This window comes from Seriola aureovittata, chromosome 8 (assembly GCF_021018895.1).
Source record: "Seriola aureovittata isolate HTS-2021-v1 ecotype China chromosome 8, ASM2101889v1, whole genome shotgun sequence".
NCBI lineage: Eukaryota > Metazoa > Chordata > Actinopteri > Carangiformes > Carangidae > Seriola > Seriola aureovittata.
The window spans coordinates 16,196,188-16,215,262 of NC_079371.1; the positions used below are offsets into that span (position 1 = coordinate 16,196,188).

General features: G+C 40.9%; 3 protein-coding genes across 5 annotated transcripts; 2 read left to right on the plus strand and 1 right to left on the minus strand.

The window, feature by feature from the left end:
* Positions 1-415: 415 nt before the first annotated feature.
* Positions 416-4,293, plus strand: tlr1 (toll-like receptor 1). Its single transcript, XM_056383050.1, has 2 exons — positions 416-729; positions 1,497-4,293. Exon 2 carries the CDS (start codon positions 1,504-1,506, stop codon positions 3,910-3,912), a length of 2,409 nt encoding a protein of 802 aa, XP_056239025.1. The 5' UTR covers positions 416-729; positions 1,497-1,503; the 3' UTR covers positions 3,913-4,293.
* On the minus strand, positions 4,193-13,140 carry ints10 (integrator complex subunit 10). Of its 3 annotated transcripts, XM_056383053.1 has the most exons (19): positions 13,122-13,140; positions 11,274-11,485; positions 11,076-11,143; positions 10,875-10,978; positions 10,558-10,697; positions 10,384-10,465; positions 10,160-10,300; positions 9,818-9,992; positions 8,972-9,141; positions 8,745-8,884; positions 8,436-8,589; positions 7,936-8,018; positions 7,420-7,575; positions 6,561-6,669; positions 6,246-6,325; positions 5,924-6,086; positions 5,681-5,774; positions 5,320-5,388; positions 4,193-4,798 (listed from the first exon to the last, which is right to left on the minus strand). In XM_056383053.1, the coding sequence occupies exons 2-19, from the start codon at positions 11,400-11,402 to the stop codon at positions 4,642-4,644; spliced, it is 2,214 nt and encodes a 737-aa protein (XP_056239028.1). In that variant the 5' UTR covers positions 11,403-11,485; positions 13,122-13,140; the 3' UTR covers positions 4,193-4,641. The 3 variants fall into 3 exon arrangements, with proteins under 3 accessions (XP_056239028.1, XP_056239026.1, XP_056239029.1); XM_056383051.1 differs by lacking the exon at positions 13,122-13,140 and having other exon boundaries at positions 11,274-11,908; XM_056383054.1 differs by lacking the exons at positions 5,320-5,388; positions 13,122-13,140 and having other exon boundaries at positions 11,274-11,908.
* Positions 12,048-18,443, plus strand: slc25a51b (solute carrier family 25 member 51b). The gene is made up of 2 exons (XM_056383055.1): positions 12,048-12,190; positions 14,752-18,443. Exon 2 carries the CDS (start codon positions 14,810-14,812, stop codon positions 15,755-15,757), a length of 948 nt encoding a protein of 315 aa, XP_056239030.1. The 5' UTR covers positions 12,048-12,190; positions 14,752-14,809; the 3' UTR covers positions 15,758-18,443.
* The last annotated feature ends 632 nt before the right edge of the window (positions 18,444-19,075 follow it).

Here is a 19,075-nt window from a genome sequence, read left to right on the forward strand (position 1 = left end):
GTTTGTAGTATAGTATGTTTGTGACTGGGTACTGTCAGTATTATGTTAGTTACTCTGTTTCTTTGTGTAGATTAAATAAACTGAACTCTATTTCACATTGTAACAGTGTGCTATATAAAAAGATATACAGAAGATTCAGTCTGCAAAAAAAAAACTTTAAGTCATATTTAAATTGAGTTTAGTCTGAAAAACTTTGTATTCATTCAGCTGTTCATTTAAAAGGAAATAACAAAATCTGAACCAGATCTAATTGCTTTCACTGTCCCCACACAATGATATAACCTTATGCAACATGTATACATCTCATAGAGAAGCATCAGTAACAAGTTCACTACAGTAAATTTTAGGAAGTGAAAAGAGGATGTATAAGAGAGAAACAAAGTTTAGTCTGAGAAGTGCTTTCAATTTTGCGTGTTTCCTCTCAGCAGCTATATACTGTAACATCAGCAGATGCTCTTGCACAGAGACAAAGGAGAAGAGCAGCAGAAATTTTTATTTTTATTCTATTTTGGGTTTTCCTTCCTTAGAGATTTTTGAACTTCTGCAACTGGCATTTTTATGGACTTATAGACAGAGAAACAGATACCTTTTTTGCCACTTATTGAGACTGTTCACTTGAAAAGTATTCAAATATGATGGACAGCAACAGGTCAACTAATTAAACTCAACAAATTAACAAAAGATCAAGGACAGTGCTTCTGCTGAAAAATCCATCTGACCTCAGCACAGGTTAGTGCCCTGTTTTGTCTGTCTGTGTGCTTCATTGCTGTCAAATTTAGCTTTGTTTAGATTGTGGATAGAGTGGATATCCATGTAAGACATGGCTTCCCACACAGGTGGCTTATAGGCTGCCAGTTAGGTTTAGTTAGGTGGTCTATGAGAGGTCAGATTTTTTTTCCTTTGTGTGAATTGAATGTAAGTTTTTTATTGTAAAATGTTGTGCATGCGTTTCACTGGTACAAACTGGTCTTGCTTTTTTCATTTTTTTATTCAATTTCTTTATTCCAAAAAATTCCACATAAACAACAGGACAAATTACAACAACAGTAGCTGAATTCAAAAGAATTTATAGAGGTCAAGGTCCATAAGTTCTGATAACAAGAAAATGATAAGCCATAGCAATGGAGTCTTACTCTTAGCTCAGGAATCTTTGCTTTTCACTTGTAAAAGTTGGTCTCAGCAGCTTTGTGATTTGGGAGAAAACTTTTAGTGAGAAACTTGCGCAATTTAGGGGGGTACTCTTAGTGGCAAGATAAAATGTCTGACTATAGATTTAAAGGAAATAGTAACTACTGACATTTGTTATGGGATGTGTGGATGTATAAATAGTACTAATGATGAACGGCGGTTTATTCTCAAACAAAAGACTTCCTGTTAGGACCAAGCAGAAGACACCACATGTCAAATGAAGGGAAAATAAACAATAAAATTACATGTGTAGTCTTTGTGAGATGAACAACAATAATATAGATGTTTATTTACTTACTTTTATCCAGGCAAACAATGAGGCCCATGAATGCTGCCCTCTGGCTGGCGGCCATGATAGTGGGACTCCAGCAGATTGCTTCATCACCTGACGTCGTTGTAAACCTCTCGTCCAAAAACCTCTCCTCCGTCCCAAGAGACCTGCCACAGACGGTTACGAATTTAGACCTTTCATGCAACCGCATACAGCAACTTCACAAAGGAGACTTTCAAAACACCACTCTCCTGAAGTCCCTGAACGTGTCATGGAATATTCTGGAGGAGATCGATCCAGCGACGTTCCTCAACACACCACTCCTGGAGGAGCTGGACCTGTCGCACAACAGGCTGAAGAACCTGTCGGGTCAGCAGTACCTGCTGCACACAGGGAACCTTCGGATGCTAAATCTGAGCTGTAACACGTTTCCCAGCATGACACTGGGGAGTGCGTTCAGTACCCTGGTAAAACTGCAGAGACTAGCACTGGGAGCAAAAAACATCAGTGTAGGCGATTTCAAGAATATTGCTGGAATGAAACTATGCACGCTTACCCTTTGCGTGGGGGATGAACTGGCTTATGAGGCAGGCAGCTTGAAGGATGTTCAGGCTGAAAGGCTTCAGATAACCTTCACTAGTAATCAAATAGTGGGCCGCGATGTGGTTGAGGATGCGCTGTCACTCTTTGTTCAAGTGGAGTTGATGAATTTGTCAGGTGGCTTCAGGGAACTAACTCAGCAGCTGAGACAGAGAGCAGGAATCCACACTACTCATCTCTATCTCACCAACATATCAATCAAATGGAAAGACTTAACTGACTGTGTAAATGTGATTCTGCAGACATCTATTACCCATCTGGCTGCCTCTGATGTGACATTGTACAATTTGCCTTATATAGACACTCCTGTGATCCAGACATCTCAAATGAAGTCCTTTTCAGCCAGAATGGTAGTGGTCACGGCTTTTTTCTTCTCACAGGAGGCGGTATACAACTTTTTTATCAATTTGCCAGTGGAGACAGTGTCAATCACGGAGATTCCAATCATACACATGACATGCCCAAAGTCACAGAGTCCGATCCTTGAGCTGGACTTTTCCTATTGTTCTTTATCTGACTCCATCTTCTCCAGAGTGGAGCATCAAGAAATTCTTGAATGTGAGAATCTGGGTAATGTGAGGAAATTGATCCTGATCAATAACAATCTTAAAAGCCTTCAGTTGTTGAGCAAACGTGTGCAATACATGAAGTCCCTGCAACATCTGGCCCTCAGCCTCAACTCCCTGGTGTATGAAAGTCCGGAAGAGTGTGTCTGGCCACCGAACATCACCAATATGACTCTGGCTTCTAATGGTCTGACAGAGTCTGTTTTTAAATGTCTGCCAAAAGGAATAGAGACACTGGACCTTGAGAACAACCAGGTTTCTGTGGTACCATCATCGGTCTTGAAAATGGAAAACCTTTTATCTCTGAACCTGAATTCAAACAGACTGCGGGACCTGCCTGTATGTGATGGTTTCCCCATGCTGAGTGAGCTTATGCTTAAGTCAAATTCCCTCCATGCCCCATCTGTGAACAAGCTGGAGAGCTGCCCCAAACTGAAAACCCTGGATGTCAGTTCCAACCCTTTCACATGCACCTGCTCTCTGAGGAGTTTCATACGTCTTGCCACCAAATCTAAACAGAAGACCGGGAACACAGGACTAGAACTGGTGAGCTGGCCATTGAACTATTACTGCATCTACCCAGAAGATGTTAGAGACTCCACCTTGAACAGCATCTGGCTCCCAGAAGTGTCCTGTGATGTTGGCATTCTAGCGGCCACCATCCTGTGTCCAGCAGTGATAATGATTGTGGTAGTTTTGACCGTGTGTCACCGTTTGGATATACCTTGGTACATGGGTATGATCTGGCAGTGGGTCAGAGCCAAACATCGTGCCAGAATGCAACAAGTTCGACCCGAAGACCTGGTGGGTGTTGAGTTTCATGCTTTTGTGTCTTACAGCCAGCATGATGCCGACTGGGTGCACAACTCCCTTCTTCCCAACCTTGAAGGTCCTGCAGGAGGGTTCCAAATCAGCCACCATGAAAAGAACTTTGTGCCAGGAAAGACAATTATTGAGAACATCATCGGCTGTGTGGAGAAAAGCCGACGCTCCGTGTTTGTACTCTCTGCTCACTTCGTCAAGAGTGAGTGGTGTCATTATGAGCTGTACTTCGCCAGCCACCATCGCCTTGCTCGGGGATCGGACAGTATTGTGCTGGTGCTGCTAGAGCCTCTGCCTCAATATACGATCCCATCCAAGTACTATCAGCTGAAGTCCATGATGGGCCGGCACACCTATTTGGAGTGGCCACAGGACAGGGCCAAGCACAGGCTGTTCTGGGCTAACCTCAGGGCTGCCCTACAGGCAGACCTGCCAAATGCACCAGTCACAGAAATACAGGGGTGACTGCAAACAGGTGGCTTAAAAGAGGAATAGAAACTGGGAAGAGAAAGTGTGATTGGGACACAGGGGAATGTTTGCAAGAGGGAACATAGGAGGAGTAAAAACTTGTGCGTGATCTGGAAAGTCTGAGTGAAAAACGAAGTGCATACATTTTCTGGTAATCTTTCTTAAATGCATGAGCATATTTTCATGAGCTCAAGTGTCAAGTGCTTAATTTTTAATCTTGTACTACGAGCTGAAAGTTGTAAGCTGTAAGATATAAATCATATAGTAACATGTCAACTTCTTTGATCCATTCAAATGACATTTAATAGTAACATTTATAGAAACTAATAAGTTGATCAAGTTTGTAACAAAAACAATAAAGCAAGAATATCAAAAATGCATTTGATTCTTTTGTCAACACTGACATCCACAAAATATCACAATATGAATAACCCATATCGTGGTTAACACCTAAGAAGAAAACTATGCACACACTATGAAAAATGCATGAGCACCGAAAACCTGTATTCTCTCCATCTCTCTGAAGATAGAGATCCACTTTTAACGCAAGAAAACGTTTTCTTTTCCTACGAGTTCAATGATGGATGAAAAAGACAAAAGAGCTAGAAATGATGTGTCCTGTGTTAAGAGAGCAACAGCCGTTGGGGTCATAAGGTCAGTCCAGCTGCATTAAAACTGTGCCTGGAATATCAATAATGAAAAGGTTCAAAATCCACAGGCCAGTTGTCAAGGAAGAGACTGTATGATGATGATTTTCTCATTGATGCAGAAACGATGAAGCACATTCAGCAGGTTCTCTCCACAGCGCGACACCTGCCTCTCCATGGCCAGACGGAAATCCTCTTTCACTCCTTTGGTGATTCCACGAGTCACTGTGTGGTGTCTGTAAAAGGATAAAAGAAAATAATAAACACCAACATACACGTGGTCAGAAATGTATTTCTATTGAGCTGATTTGTCACGAACAGAGAGACTGAGATCTATATGACCTACGCAATACAGACAAAGTCATGGAAACAGCATGTTGCTTTTTTCTCACACACGAATCAGCCAGTCAAGATTAAACAACGTTTCATTGTCATAAATAAAAACCACATAAAACATGTCCACAAATGAAATGAGATCAAGTGTTATGAAAAGGCAAAAAACTAAATTGGCTGTACAACAAGAGCAACATCATCCTATAACAACAACAACAACAACAACAGTGATGACCACAGAAAGACGAGCAATGGCTCAAATAAACAAACGCCGACAGGAAATCAAAGAACGTCTAACTCTTGATGTAAAATGACAGGCCCAAAATCAAAACTGTAGGGATGACAAGCCTTGAAGTAGGGAATGAAGGAAGGGTGACTGGTGTGGGGGAGGAAGGGGGACTGTGGGAGGAGGGGCCTGGGGTACCTGTCCATCGCTTGCACCCCTTGTAGCAGAAGGGTATTTAACTCCACCCCCAGGGCGGGACTAGGGTTCCTGAGGGACAGCAACATTCAACAACTCTCAGTCAGTGTGGGTGCATTCAAGTGTCTTAACTTCTACAGCAATGAATGAAGGAGTTTGAAAGAAGATTTATTTTAAACATAAACCCCTTCTTTTTAAAATGCCCGCTCCGTTAACAGCATTTTCATTTCAAAGTAAAGATTTTCCCCACAGGCCATGTCTACTTAGATCATCAATCAATAGCAGTTTTCTATAAAAACACACCAACAGAACGGGAGTGTGCAAAGTCACGATGCCGACTGAAAAGTTTCTGCGAGGTGCTTACTTGATCAGCATTCCCTGATTGGGGAGCAGCTCCAGTTGAATCCTCCCTCCTTCTGGAGTACGCAGGTATGCAAACTCCTCCAGCATGTCAATGTCTGACAAAAATCATGAGCTTATGGAAACTAACATCCAAGGCAACTATACACAGATAAAGTTGCCACAGAGCAATTACAGAGTAAATAATTACAAATCCAATCTTGAGAGGTTGGATTGTGGTTGTGTGAGTAGTTACAAAAAGGGATACTGGTGACATAGTTGAAGAAATTCTCATACTGGAAACTGCCTTGCTGACAGATTTTATCCACTGCCTTTAAAAACAGCATCTCGCCGTGTGGCCAGTCGTGCTGCAGAAGCACCACCACGTGACCGAGGGACAGGTCGTCACGGTTGTCTGTGAAGGCACGAAGCTGATGGCCGGAATTAGAAAAAAGAGGAAAGAGTTTTATATCTACATAGAGCAGAAAAATGCATCAGCACAAATAGTGGTTACTTTATCACTTCCAATAAAAATCATAGAAACCAACCCAAATTCCAATCATTTCCACAGACATAAGTAGAGTAAGTACCTTGAAGCAGGCCAGCATGAGCTGGAGACAGAAAGGCAACACAGCTTTGCTGGTGCAGGGAAGCAATCTCAGGTCATTACCTAGTTATGACACAAAAAGAGGCAGTAATTAATGTTCTGATGTAATTCCTCTTATAATATATATTACATTATCATCAAGAGGTAACAGTAGTTTCAACAAATGCAAATTGAAGCAAAGGGGAACTCATGGTCCAAGCGATAGCATTGTATTATAGAAGTATTGAGTATATTAGATGGATCATGGTTCTGAATTGTGACATGTAGCAGTTGTTTTATAAGAGCAGGAAGTGTTTACCTTTCCTCGTTTTGGTCTTGACTCTACCCTGATCTTCTGGAGTCTTTGTTGGTTCTTGGTTTGGGGGTACCAGCCCACCAACAACATCGAGCAGCTTCTCACAGGCCATCTGATGAACAGATACGGTACAAAATCTACATCACAACTGTAAACAGGGCAGCAATATTACATAAAATCCCATTGCGAGCATGTTTTATGTGTTGTCCATGTGATATCATTTTGCTTTTCTGAAAATCACTGGTGATCATATATGTACATCTGGGAAAGTCTATCATAGAATTTAAATATACTTAATAATGGCACATACGTTTAAATGCAGAGGCTTTGAAGTAAAATAATGAAATATCAGTTAGTCACGAGAGTTACAATGACAAGTCCATTAAACAAAGCCAACAATATAGTTGTACTAAACTTGTGAAATGTACGTCTATGCTTGAGTTTGAATATAATGCCACCCTTAGGCCAGTTAGTGTCGTAGATTCATTCTTGGAGCACGGCCCACAGAGCATCAGGTTTTTGTATCTCTAACTTCAGCATATGTTAAAATATACTGAAAATAAAACTCCCCACATATATAACAATGCATCAGTACAAACGACATAAGAACAACAGTTCTCTGCAGAAGTGAAATTAAATGAATAATCAAATCATAATGTCATTGTGATGCCACAATAATCAAAATGTCTGTGCAATGCTATAATGTAACACAATATATTGAGAGCTGTGCATTCAAAAAGTATGAAAATGGAAAAGGGAATGAACGGATGAAGAGGCTTGAAATCTGTGTGTAAATCTACAGTACGTCCTCTAATAGCTTCCTACCTTGCACATGAGGGTGAGTGTGTGTGCATGTGTTTACCCTGTACTCTCCCAGTGCATAGTGGCAGGAGGCCTGCTGTATGAGGGCCCTGTGGTGCTCCAGACTGGCCTGACCTGAGGGGCTCTGCTGCCCAGGCTGAGGCTGCAGCACTGCAGCCATCTGGTGCAGGCTGGAGAGGGCCTTACGGTACTGTCCCTGGAGACAGACAGACAAGAAAATATATTTTAATATTTATAAATATTTAAATATATATTTGTCTCAATTCTAGTAAATTTATTTTAGATTCATCCACTTATTGTGTCTAATTAGTTGTCTAATGTCTTATAACCCCTCTTTGTCCCGTTCTATAAATACTGTATTTATGAAAAAAAATATTGTGTAGATGTTATTATAAATCTATGAACTGCAATAACCTGTTCTTTGCTGCACCTCCAATTACTGTATTTCCCCACAGAGACGAATGAAGTTTAATTTAACTCAGAGTAAATTGATAAAACACTTTAAAACGCAGCAGGTGTCTTGTCACAAACAGAAAACATCTTAAATGTTTCTTGCCTGGTATATGATCATGTCAGTGAGGAATATTCTGAACCACAGCCAGCCGTCCGTCTTCCATGAGGCACAGATCTTCTTGAACTCTGTCAAAATGCAAAATTACAAATATTTTTAAATGATTGCTTTGTAAATCTCAAATTCATCTGCAAATGTGGAACAACATGTGGCACTCTTTACCCGCAACTCAAAAAGGGTCATGACTCAGAATTTGATAATTTTTGTTTTTGCAAATTGTTTGCATCTTGTGCTGTTTTGTGTGTATTTTCTTGTTGAGTTTTATGTATTTTAATAGTGAGGGCATTGCAAATTATCTTAGGCTGTAAATGCTGTGTTATGTGGCACTAGTTCATGCTATGTACCTGTACAGAGAAAAACAGTAAGAATACATCTGCATCTCTTGTAGTTGATGTAGTTGCCACATTATGATATTTAGCGACAGAGTGACTGGATCCTTTCTGGGTGTGTAAACAAAAACACAAACAAACATTAGAGGTGCTTACCAGTTTCCAGGCCGTCGTGGGAGTGAAGGAGATCCCAGCTCTCCCTCGCTGTGCGGAAATTCTCCAGAGTCTCGGACCAACTGGGCATCTCAGTCTTGTTCACTAAAATGTGTCGACCGCGGCCTTTCCCCAACCCGTCCTCATCATCTGAGCTCTGTAATGACACACACGCACAGTAACCAAAAAGCAAATGCAACGGAAACAAACTATAGTCATATACTACGATCCCATTTAAGAACATATGAAAGTGTTTTTGGTTCTCACAAAAATCACGCAGAAACATCTAAGGGATCTCTGATCTGTGCTCACCATAGTCTTCTCTCTCCCATCAGCCAGTTTACGTTTCTTATGTGCATGCTTCACTGCTCCCCTCTCCACCTCCACATCGTTGTACACTGAGCTCAAATCCTCTACGAGGATCCACGGCCCCGAACTCAGCGCATTCACACCTGCTAAACATAAAACGATCATTTGATGAACAAGAGTGAAATGAACAAGACAGGGAACTACGTGTGCTTGCAAAGACAGTGGCTGACCCTGGAATAGTGCAGGCTGTACAGATGACATATAGAGAAAGGCGCTGCGGAAGAGGACGAGCGCAGCACAGATGACGACTTGACTGCAGCAGCGGGACCGCGTGTCTCCTTCCAGACCAGGCAGGTAGCGACACAGCTCCTTCAGTCTCAGCAGCATGTCCACGTAACTTCTAGTACGTGCACACACACACATACACAAAAACAAAAGTACTCCTTTTAAAAACATTTATATTTCTCACCTTAAAATAGAAAATGTTGCACAAATACACATGTATGTAACATACACCTGCAAGTACTGCAAGAAAAATAAGTTATATAAAGAGATCTTTTTGTGCCCCCAAATTGTTCACTTTAATTGTTTATTTTAATTTCATTGTTATTCGTTTGCACCTTTTGAATATTCCTGTCTTACTATATATTAATCTGTCTTGTGTGTGTTATACTGAAAACATATTTGTGCCTTGCAATTACATTTCATTATGATCTATTCTAGGGTGTCTCTGTCTCTCATATGATGAGCTAGAAGTAAAATCCATTTACATAAATTACAGTAGAGTAAATGTTATAAACACATCTCAGTATAGCACAGTACAGTTCAACAACACAACAAACTACTGCATCCAAAAGCATAAACACTTCTCTAAAGCAGACTGATGTCATGAATGTAGGATTTATTCCAGAGCTGCTGTATTAGTCTGCATTAGTCTTATCAAGGTGTGCCAAATATACAATCAATAATTATGTGTACTTAATAAATAATTGTAGGCTATAATACAGGAGATACCTCAATACAAAACAACCCTACAGAGCAGTACTGGCTGATTGACAGGCAGAATGAAAGAGCACCTCTGTCCCTTGTCTCCCTGCCACTCGCAGCGAGCTCCAACCACAGCCAGGATATCCAACAGCCTCTCCCAAGGCTCTGCTACTACTGAAGACTTTTCCGACAGGCCATCAATCACATAACGCTGGGAGCCACGGGACACATTAGGTGACTTCAGAGACCCAGCTTCTTGAGAGCCTGAAAAGAAAGAACAAGGAATAAGAAAAAACAATGTCAGGAAGGCAGTGAATAAAAAAATATGGAGACAGATCCTACTGCAGGGCAGGGAAACTTGAGATTCAAAATTATCACGCTGGGTTATCACTAAGAAAAATGTTAAGAACATCAACACAGTGCAGCTTTACCTTGTATCTGTACATCAGGGGAGGGTCCACGAGTAACATAACCAATATAGAATTCAGCTGCTTTCAGCATGTACTTCTGCATCAGGCTGGCTGGCAAGCGCATGTCCATGTTGTTAATGACCAAAGGAAGGACATCACACACTGTAATAGTAAAGAAAATAGTATAAAACAAGCGTTTTTTGCAAATTAATGAAAATAGATTTGAGTGTAAGTGTTTTGCTCACCAAAGAGTTTTCTGAAGCAGTTGACAGGAGTCTCCACGTTCTCCGACACCTCTGCCTCCAACAATGTCTCTCCTAAATTGACCTAAATATACAGTAAACCATCGGCTTGTTACCATCAGCTATTTACACTTTGTTCAAACATGAAAATTGAAGAGTTATTGTATTATAATGTACCCCGTGCTGGACCACAGACTCTGGAAAGCGTTTCAGAAGGAGCAGCAGCATCTCTGCCTTCTCCAAAGTGTTGAAACACTGCTCTGTGGCTTTCAGCAGCATTTCACACTGTACACGGCCTGGCAGTGTCTCAAAGAGCCCTGGGCCAACAAACAAACACAAACAAACAAACACAGAAGAAGAAAAAACACTCTTCTGATTTCCAAAACAAACACTGTTCCTTGCTACCCACACTTCATTATCACACTCCTCATAGTAATGATGTACACTAATATATGTATGCTTGTGTACTAACAAGTAAGCTTGACTCCTCTCACCTCGCAGAAACTGTGCATGCTTGTCCTGAGAGTCACTGCGCAGGGCAGCTGTAATGACGCTGATCTCCCGCCAAACAGTGGGCTGATCTGGGAAGTTTATAAACCTGTGGGGTGGACAAATCATTAGCAACTGAGCACAGGCTCATGACAGGGCACTTGGCATTGCCACTACTACCATAGAGATAGTACACTGTTACTCACATGTCATACAGGAGTCTCCCAGCAGAAGCGGTCCTCTCTGCATTGCGTTCAATGATGTACATTTCATACTGTGAAAACATGCCAAACAAACCTCACATTTCAAATATGTGATCATTCTGATACAATTATAGGCATCAATATCACTTAAGTGGTTCTATGATCAATAACTAAGGAGCTGGAGCAAAAGCTTGATATTACCTGTATGTTGAAGTCTGCAGGGTATAGGGTCCTGGCTGTTATGAGCCAGGCTTTGGCCGCACAGGGATCATCAGAGACCAGCTCCCGGGCTCTTTTCACCAAAAACTCGCAGTCTTTTTGCGCTGACATTTTACATGAATCGAGCTGTCAGTGCCAAGGCAACACACTGACCCAACACGCAGCCCAGGCTGCAGTTTAATGCATATGGTCACCTAGTAAAATATCGGTGGATAAATTTCGTTACGCTAAAGAGAGCTTTTCTTTGCACAATGTAAGAATACAGCTAACAACAGCTAGCTAGTTAGCTTTAGCTATGTCACTATCTATTGACATCTTTGCTAGAATTGTTCATCAAGCCGTGTTCTATTATTCAATTATCTTATACACACATAACAACCGCAAATATAGAGGAAAAGAAGAGCAATCGAATTGTTCTCGACATTACCAGTCAAAGTTAAACCTTTATTTACCGACACATTTTCTGACGTTACGATAACATCACATCGCAGTCGTAAAAATGACCGCTGCCTCCTGCTTTACGGCCAACTGACAAGCACTGCCTGATTAACTAGTCCACCAAAACAACGCGAAAATAGTTCATTTTTGTCTTTTTGTTGAATATAAGCGGTGCATCGAAAACTTCCAGGATGATTTGCCGACCCAAACTATCAACTACTAACTACGTGCATTACATTTAACTAACTATTTACATGTGAACGATGCTCTCTGAAGTCGCTTGTAGTACCATCCATGTATTCTCAGATCTGTAGTAGTGCGCATGCGCCGAAGAGTTACTGCTGCGGTCACCTGCTGCTGTAGCTGCAGACACGACCTATAGTCAGTGGTGGCCCTAATCACCCTGCAAAAACTGCACTCCACCTGTCCAGGGGCAGGACAAGGACTGGCGTACACGGCAGGTAAAGACTAATTTATGAGTTCAGCGGGTGTTTAACCAGAACTGTGAGACGCTGTTTGCCTCTACTGTCAGCGGAGTCTGCAGCCAATCATCAATCAGTTCTTGTCCGTCTTGACTCTGAGTATGTTAGCCACTTAGCTTGCTAATCAGACAAGTATTTTTGCTGTAGCATGCTGCCATTACGTCTAACCATGTGTCAGCCCTTCCTCCATTTACCGTAAACATAAATTTGAGTATTACAAACGTAACCGAGTAGGCCCCGTGACCAGCACTGTTGAGCTAGCCCTGTTGGCTAACCAGCCTAGCATTTGTGGGTGTAGCCATTGAGCGAAAAAGGCTAGCCCGCGGTGAATTGTTGATCTTTACCTATTCATTCGCTGGCAAACTAATATAGGTTTGTGCTCTTGTTGAAATTGAGATCAGGGCGTTATGTCTGTATCAGCCTATTGACTGACAGCATGCTAGGAAAGCAGGCATGACACGACATGCTAAGTCGCTCAGAGGAAGCAGCACACAGAGGGTGTGTTCGCCATAGATTTGGAAAATCATCACATTGCATAACAGAGTGGTTGTGTTCTGCCCAAATCAGTTATTGAAAGTGTCAATAACATAGTGTGGTTGTTATCCATAATGGGAAAACACTTCCTTCTTGCATTCAAACAGTGGTAGAAGAAGTATAGAGTAATTTTACTTAGGTACTAGTGCACATCACAATTTAAAAAAAATACTCTATTACAGTTAACAGTCCGGCATTCACAGTTCAACTTGAGTTGAAGTCTTAATGTAAGTATGATAAACAAAATGTCAAAATAAAAGTACTCTCTATGTAACAACATGTATGCAGCATTTTACCATAGTAGTAGAGTACTAGAGTTACAGAATAAAGTAACATAAAATTAAAGTACTTCAGAATTGTACTTGAGTAAACTTACTTAGGTATTCTCCAAGACTGCATTCAAATATGACATACTGCATTCAGATATGAAAAATAGGAGCACCAAACCATCAGCAAAGTAAGAATCAAAGCAAAGTAAAATAAGTCATTCATTCTGAATGTAAAGATTATACATTAACCTGTAAGAAGTATGATAATGGAAGTTATCAGAGTATTCCATGTAGTACTGTTGCGGAGATAAAATTGTCACAGTTATATAATCTTTTACTGACTTTTGGACCCCACTTTATGTTTGCATAAAAAAATGTTATTCTGCAAACCAAAGCTGTCTGGTAAATGCAGTGAAGTTAAGCAGTTTCCTCTGAAATGGCCTGGAAGTAAATATGTAAAGCTTCACAAAATGCAACTAGAATACCAGTACCTCAGAGGTACAATACTTGTGCTGTACTTCAGACTTGGGAACTTGGGAATTCTATAACAGGCTCTTACACATTAGAGGTCATGTAGTAATCAGGTTTGTCATACTGACCTAAAACTGTGTGCAAAGATTTCTGGAGTGGCTGACATGCTGCGACCTCTAATGACCTCACAACTTTGACACCACCGTCTCCTCCTTGCTCTATATTTAGACTCCTTCAGAACTTGTTTTATGTACTGAATGTATTTACACACTTGTTTTTGAATTTGGCAGAATCTTGCTTTCATTTGAGCAGATTTGTTATTGCTGTTGTATGAGGCAGGCTAGCTTCTTTCTTGCTTCAAAACATAAAAACTACACAAAACACTTCATGACAACTTTGAACACATGGTGCTTTGTAATGCACATTAAATGAATGAAGTGTCTTCTGCCACTCATAGCCATTTCGTCCACCTCCATGACTAGCTGACACTTATCTGTCTGTTAGATTGTGTAACAACTCTTATCAGTGGCCAGTTGGGGCAGCCTGCTTGTACAAGTTTAAGGCAGGTAACTGTGGTTAAACAGTTCAATCTGCAGCCAATATTTTGCTTATTATAGAAAGTATTTGCACAAATGAATCATATCAGTATGTATATATATTGACAATTATGAAAAAATAAATTATGCTACGTTAATGTTCTACAGGCTACAGTTATATATTCGATGTATGATAAAAAGGAATACTTGCTATAGTTATTTTAATGCATTTTTGACTTTTTTGGTTGGGTTTCATTTGCCTTTTACATGTAATTTGTTGTCATTTTCTAGTTAATATTCAAAATATTCACGTTATATTTACTGGTTGTGCCTTCTTTGATAAAGGTGTGTACAGGGACATATTTCTGCCACAACTCTTTAATAACCAAATATGAAGTATAGTATGTTTTGCAAAAATGCATTTGTTATACATTTATGTGAAAAAAACTACTCTGTCAGGTCTTTAACAGTTTTTTAAGCTTTCAAACATTAACATTTTGTGATGATTTCAGGCTCCAATTGAATCCAATTTCTTCTTTACCAAAATGTAATTCAGTATGTGCACAATGTCCACATTTCGATTGGATGAGGACTTCACATCAGGTCATCACTATCTGATTCTCCATATTTTCTATCTCTGCATTGTTATACTAAGATGTAAAAAATACACTTAAAAAGAAAGTGATGATTAATCAGTTGGGTATACCTGATATTTCTCTCTCTCTCACAGAGTGCATACTTTACGGAGTGTGGTGCTGATGTGATGTTGGAGGATCAGGCTGTGGTGCATGGAGCCTCCCATGGCTGTTAGCACCATGGACTCGGAGTCAGCCCGGACACCTCAGCCCCAGGCTGCCCTGACTAAAGGAGGCCACTCCCTGCTGCATGCTGGGGCTTTAAGTGCCATGCTGGGCCCTCAAGGGAAGCACTATGTCTGTGGCTCCATTGCAGCTTTTACCAATATCGTGGTGACCTTCCCTATCCAGAAGGTGCTGTTCCGCCAGCAGCTGCATGGTGTGTTGGCCACTGAGGCGGTGCGGCAGCTTCAAAGAGATGGGCTGAGGAATCTTTACCGGGGCCTGTTGCCGCCGCTGCTCCAGAAGAGCACTACAGTCGCCATTATGTTTGGCCTGTACGAGGACTTCTCCAGAGTCTTATTGGACCTGGCTGATAGCAGTGGTGTGCCGGAGTTGGTTACACGGAGCTTTGCTGCAGCATTGGCAGGAACTGCAGAGGCCATCCTGACGCCGTTTGAACGCGTGCAGACTCTCCTACAAGACCATCGGCACCACGCCCGCTTCAACAACACGGCCCACACCTTCCGGACACTTCTGACTGAGTATGGTGTCAGAGAGTGTTACCGTGGCCTTGTGCCTATACTACTCCGCAATGGCCCTAGCAATGTGCTCTTTTTCGGGCTCCGGGGGCCCATTAAGGAGCAGCTCCCAGAAGCCACTAGCCGGGCAGGTCACTTGGTGAATGATTTTGTGTGTGGAGGGGTGTTGGGCGCAGCCCTTGGCATTATGTTCTATCCATTAAATGTGGTAAAGTCTCGTGCTCAGTCTCAGGTTGGCGGGGCCTTCCAGCCTTGTGGGAAGGTGCTGCTAACAGTGTGGAGAGAGAGGGGTGGCAGCTTGGCTATGCTCTTCAGAGGGGCCCACCTCAACTACCACCGTTCACTCCTCTCCTGGGGGATCATCAATGCCACCTACGAGCTGCTGCTGAAGCTCATATGAAGAGGGGGTGACAAAAAGAAAGAAAGAGAGAGAAAATATTTAAAGGGAAAAACCTGTAAGGAGTAATAGAGCCAGTTTGTAGAGAAGAAGGGTAATTGTAAAGTAAAGCCGATGCACTTGCTGTCTGGCATTGTTTGGAGTTTCCGTAACTGAAAGACAGCAATGAAGTTGCACTTCTGACAGGGGCCAACAGTCATTGTGAGATAACCACCTGCCATTGTGACTATTTACTGTTGTCAGAGTATTAAAAACTAAACACACGCTTTAGCCTATACAAAACTTGTGCCAGGGTCCAATTCAAATGCCCTTGTTTGCTCTGTGTACAAAAATTTTGTGGAGCGAACTCCAGCGCTTTTTTTCACAGTTTCAAGCAAAGCTTACTTGACTGGATAAACTGTTTTATAGGAGAAGCTGTTTCTTTCTATGTGCTGTGTGCTGTGCTGTTTTGTAGACAATATCCATCTGTTTTTGTTTTTTTTGACCTAGAGCACTTTGTCTGTGAAGCTGAATTTCTGCCATTTAACTCAAACACTTTTGTGCTTTGACCATTGAAATACCCCAAGAATTACTGTCAAAAAGAATGTAATAAACTGTGTGAGCGTTGGCCCTTTTATTTCTCGTTATACTCACTCTCCACCAATTCAGAGTACATGTCGAGGATATCAGGAGGCTAAGAAATTGCTAAAATGAGTATTGGAGATGTACATATTCTTGGACATACTGTCCAGCAGACACAGGCTATTTTAAAACCATTTCAACTTTCACACATAATTCATCTATGTGAACTGCAGAGTCAAGTATTGTTTGTCTTGATTTATTTTCTGAAGTGCTAGTGGCAGGTTGTGTCTGTTATTTGAGTGTTGACAAGTGCCCATTGATGTATATGTCAGTAAAACATACAGTTACACCCATATCTTGTCTGTTTTTATAATTTATTGAAAGAGAGAAAAATAATATAAAACCTTCACTATTCTATTGTAACAAAATTGGACAGAAAATGTTTTCCCTTTATTTTTGACAAAACCTTTGCAGCTTCTGAAAAAAACCTATGGCATTGAGAGCTATGATGAAATTCATTTGACTATGCACTGTTGCTGCATTTGCTCATTTTTGGGCCATTGTTCATTTATTGTGCTCCCTGATGTTTGTTTCGTTTTTATAAACTTAAATGTCACTTCTTTTTTTTTCATGAATCTCTCACTCTTTTATATTTTCTCCTCACGCTTGTTCTCCTCTCTGTCAGTAACATCTGTTGACATAATGGGCTCAGATTTTAAGCTTGAGTAGCTGCAGTCACCACGCGGCAGCTCTCGCTGGATACAACGGCCCAAAGAGGAAAGGCATGCTGCTTGGACACTGAAAGAGAGACTGAACTATAATGGTGCTGAGAGAAGACAGAGGCAGAGGGTAATGTTCAGTGGCACAAAAAGCTCAAGCTGCTATGAAAATGGTTCACTTGGCCTATTTCTTAAGTGTTTTTTTTTTTGGTTTTTTTTTTGTCCACACTACTGTGTTTCAGTACATCTTTTTAGGATTTTCCAGGGTTTCCTCTTTGAAAGTACAACTTTGTATTGTTAGGTTTTGAAAGCAGGACATCCTCGCTGATACTAAATAACGCTGTTTATAATTACCACTTCTCGTGAAGCACAGGTCACCCAATCACTATAAAAATGTCAAATTAATATTAGCAGTCGAATTAAATGTTTAAAATCAATCCAATAAAAATGTTAACAGGTTTGGCTTCATTCACCGAAAACGGTGACAAATGTTTCATTTGAGTAACAGACGCATGTACATTATGAAAGTTAATGGCTTCTGTGTGTTGTGACCTGTGTGTGCCGGTCCTCACCATGACTCTTACTTCACAATACCATGTCTCATTTATCCTGCCTATTCTTGCCCAAATATGCACTGTAATCCCTTCTTTGTAATCAGTCACACAAACAGCATCACCATTACAATGATGTATTGTAGTCAAGCTGAACAGTGAACAAACACACAAGTATTTTGTGTAGTTTAACAACTCAATCTGCTGTTTTACTATGTATTTAATCGTAGAAGTGGCTCTCGCAGCAGCACTGCACTGTCGGACCATGTTATGTACATGTGCGACGGTGCATAGTGCGACTTTCTAGATTACTGTGTCATGAAGTCAGACTGCAGATAATGATCAGATTAAGGGCAATCTGACATGGGTACTTTGGATCAGGGCGGGTTGAGCTGCTGTAGTTACAAAGCCTCTCAGCTCTCGCTGCTTCTTTCCACCCTAAAAAAATGTGTCTTTCTGATGATCATCTTTGGTTAAATCTTAAATTTTTACATTCAAATTCATTATTTAAGAATGTATTTTAATAATAGGAGTGGAAATGTTGCTCTAACTCAGCTGGCTCTGTAAATAATTTAGAGACGTTCCCTGTACCAAAAGAGAGAGAGAAAAGAGAAAGCAGGCCGCAGCAATCCATGCACAGATAAACACTGCCTTGATGTGAATGCTCATTAACTAATTAGTGGTGGAAAGATCGTACAAATAGTGAGGCAATTGAGACTGCTTAGATATATCTTCAGGTCTTCTTTCTGTGTGCTGTTGTTACATATAAGAGCTTATATGAAACTGTATGTTTGTACATTAAATTAATGTGACACAATACAAGGAGACAAAACGCAAACACTTGGATCTCCAACATTATTAAGGTCAGTGTGTAATTTATTCCCAAACAATACATTTCTTGGTACATCGACTTCATTGTACGTGGGTATGGAAAAGTGGCTGCTCATGTAGAAACACAATGTCCTCTTTGAATATGAAATGCTGATGATACAATTTCACCATACAGAAACAAAACAAATAGGTGACACAGGCCCTCTTTCACTGTTTTGGCCTGTTTGTTGAACAACTAGAGATGCTCCTGAGACATACAGATGTCTTGATGTTAGTGCTGTGATGGACACTGCTACTGGACATTACCTCCATGGCAACTGGAAGCTTTGAGACCCACCTTATTTTTTCAGTCATAGCCACCTTGACAAAATTTCCCTCAGTCATCTACTTGGAAGATTAAATATACTTCCTATCTCTTCGCCACCAGACAATCCCCTTATCATATTTGTTTAAGCAACTACTGACTGATTTGGCTTAATTACCTTCATGTTGTTGTAGGTGGCTCGAGTAATTCCTTCAAATCGGATGGCTCATCAAATGAGCTGGCAGCATGTGATATGGACGAGTTGATTAGTGAACACTGTACATCAGCAAACTGATCGAGCAATGTAATTGTTTTACTGACAATTCACAGACATCAGTATAGACAGGAGTCTTAA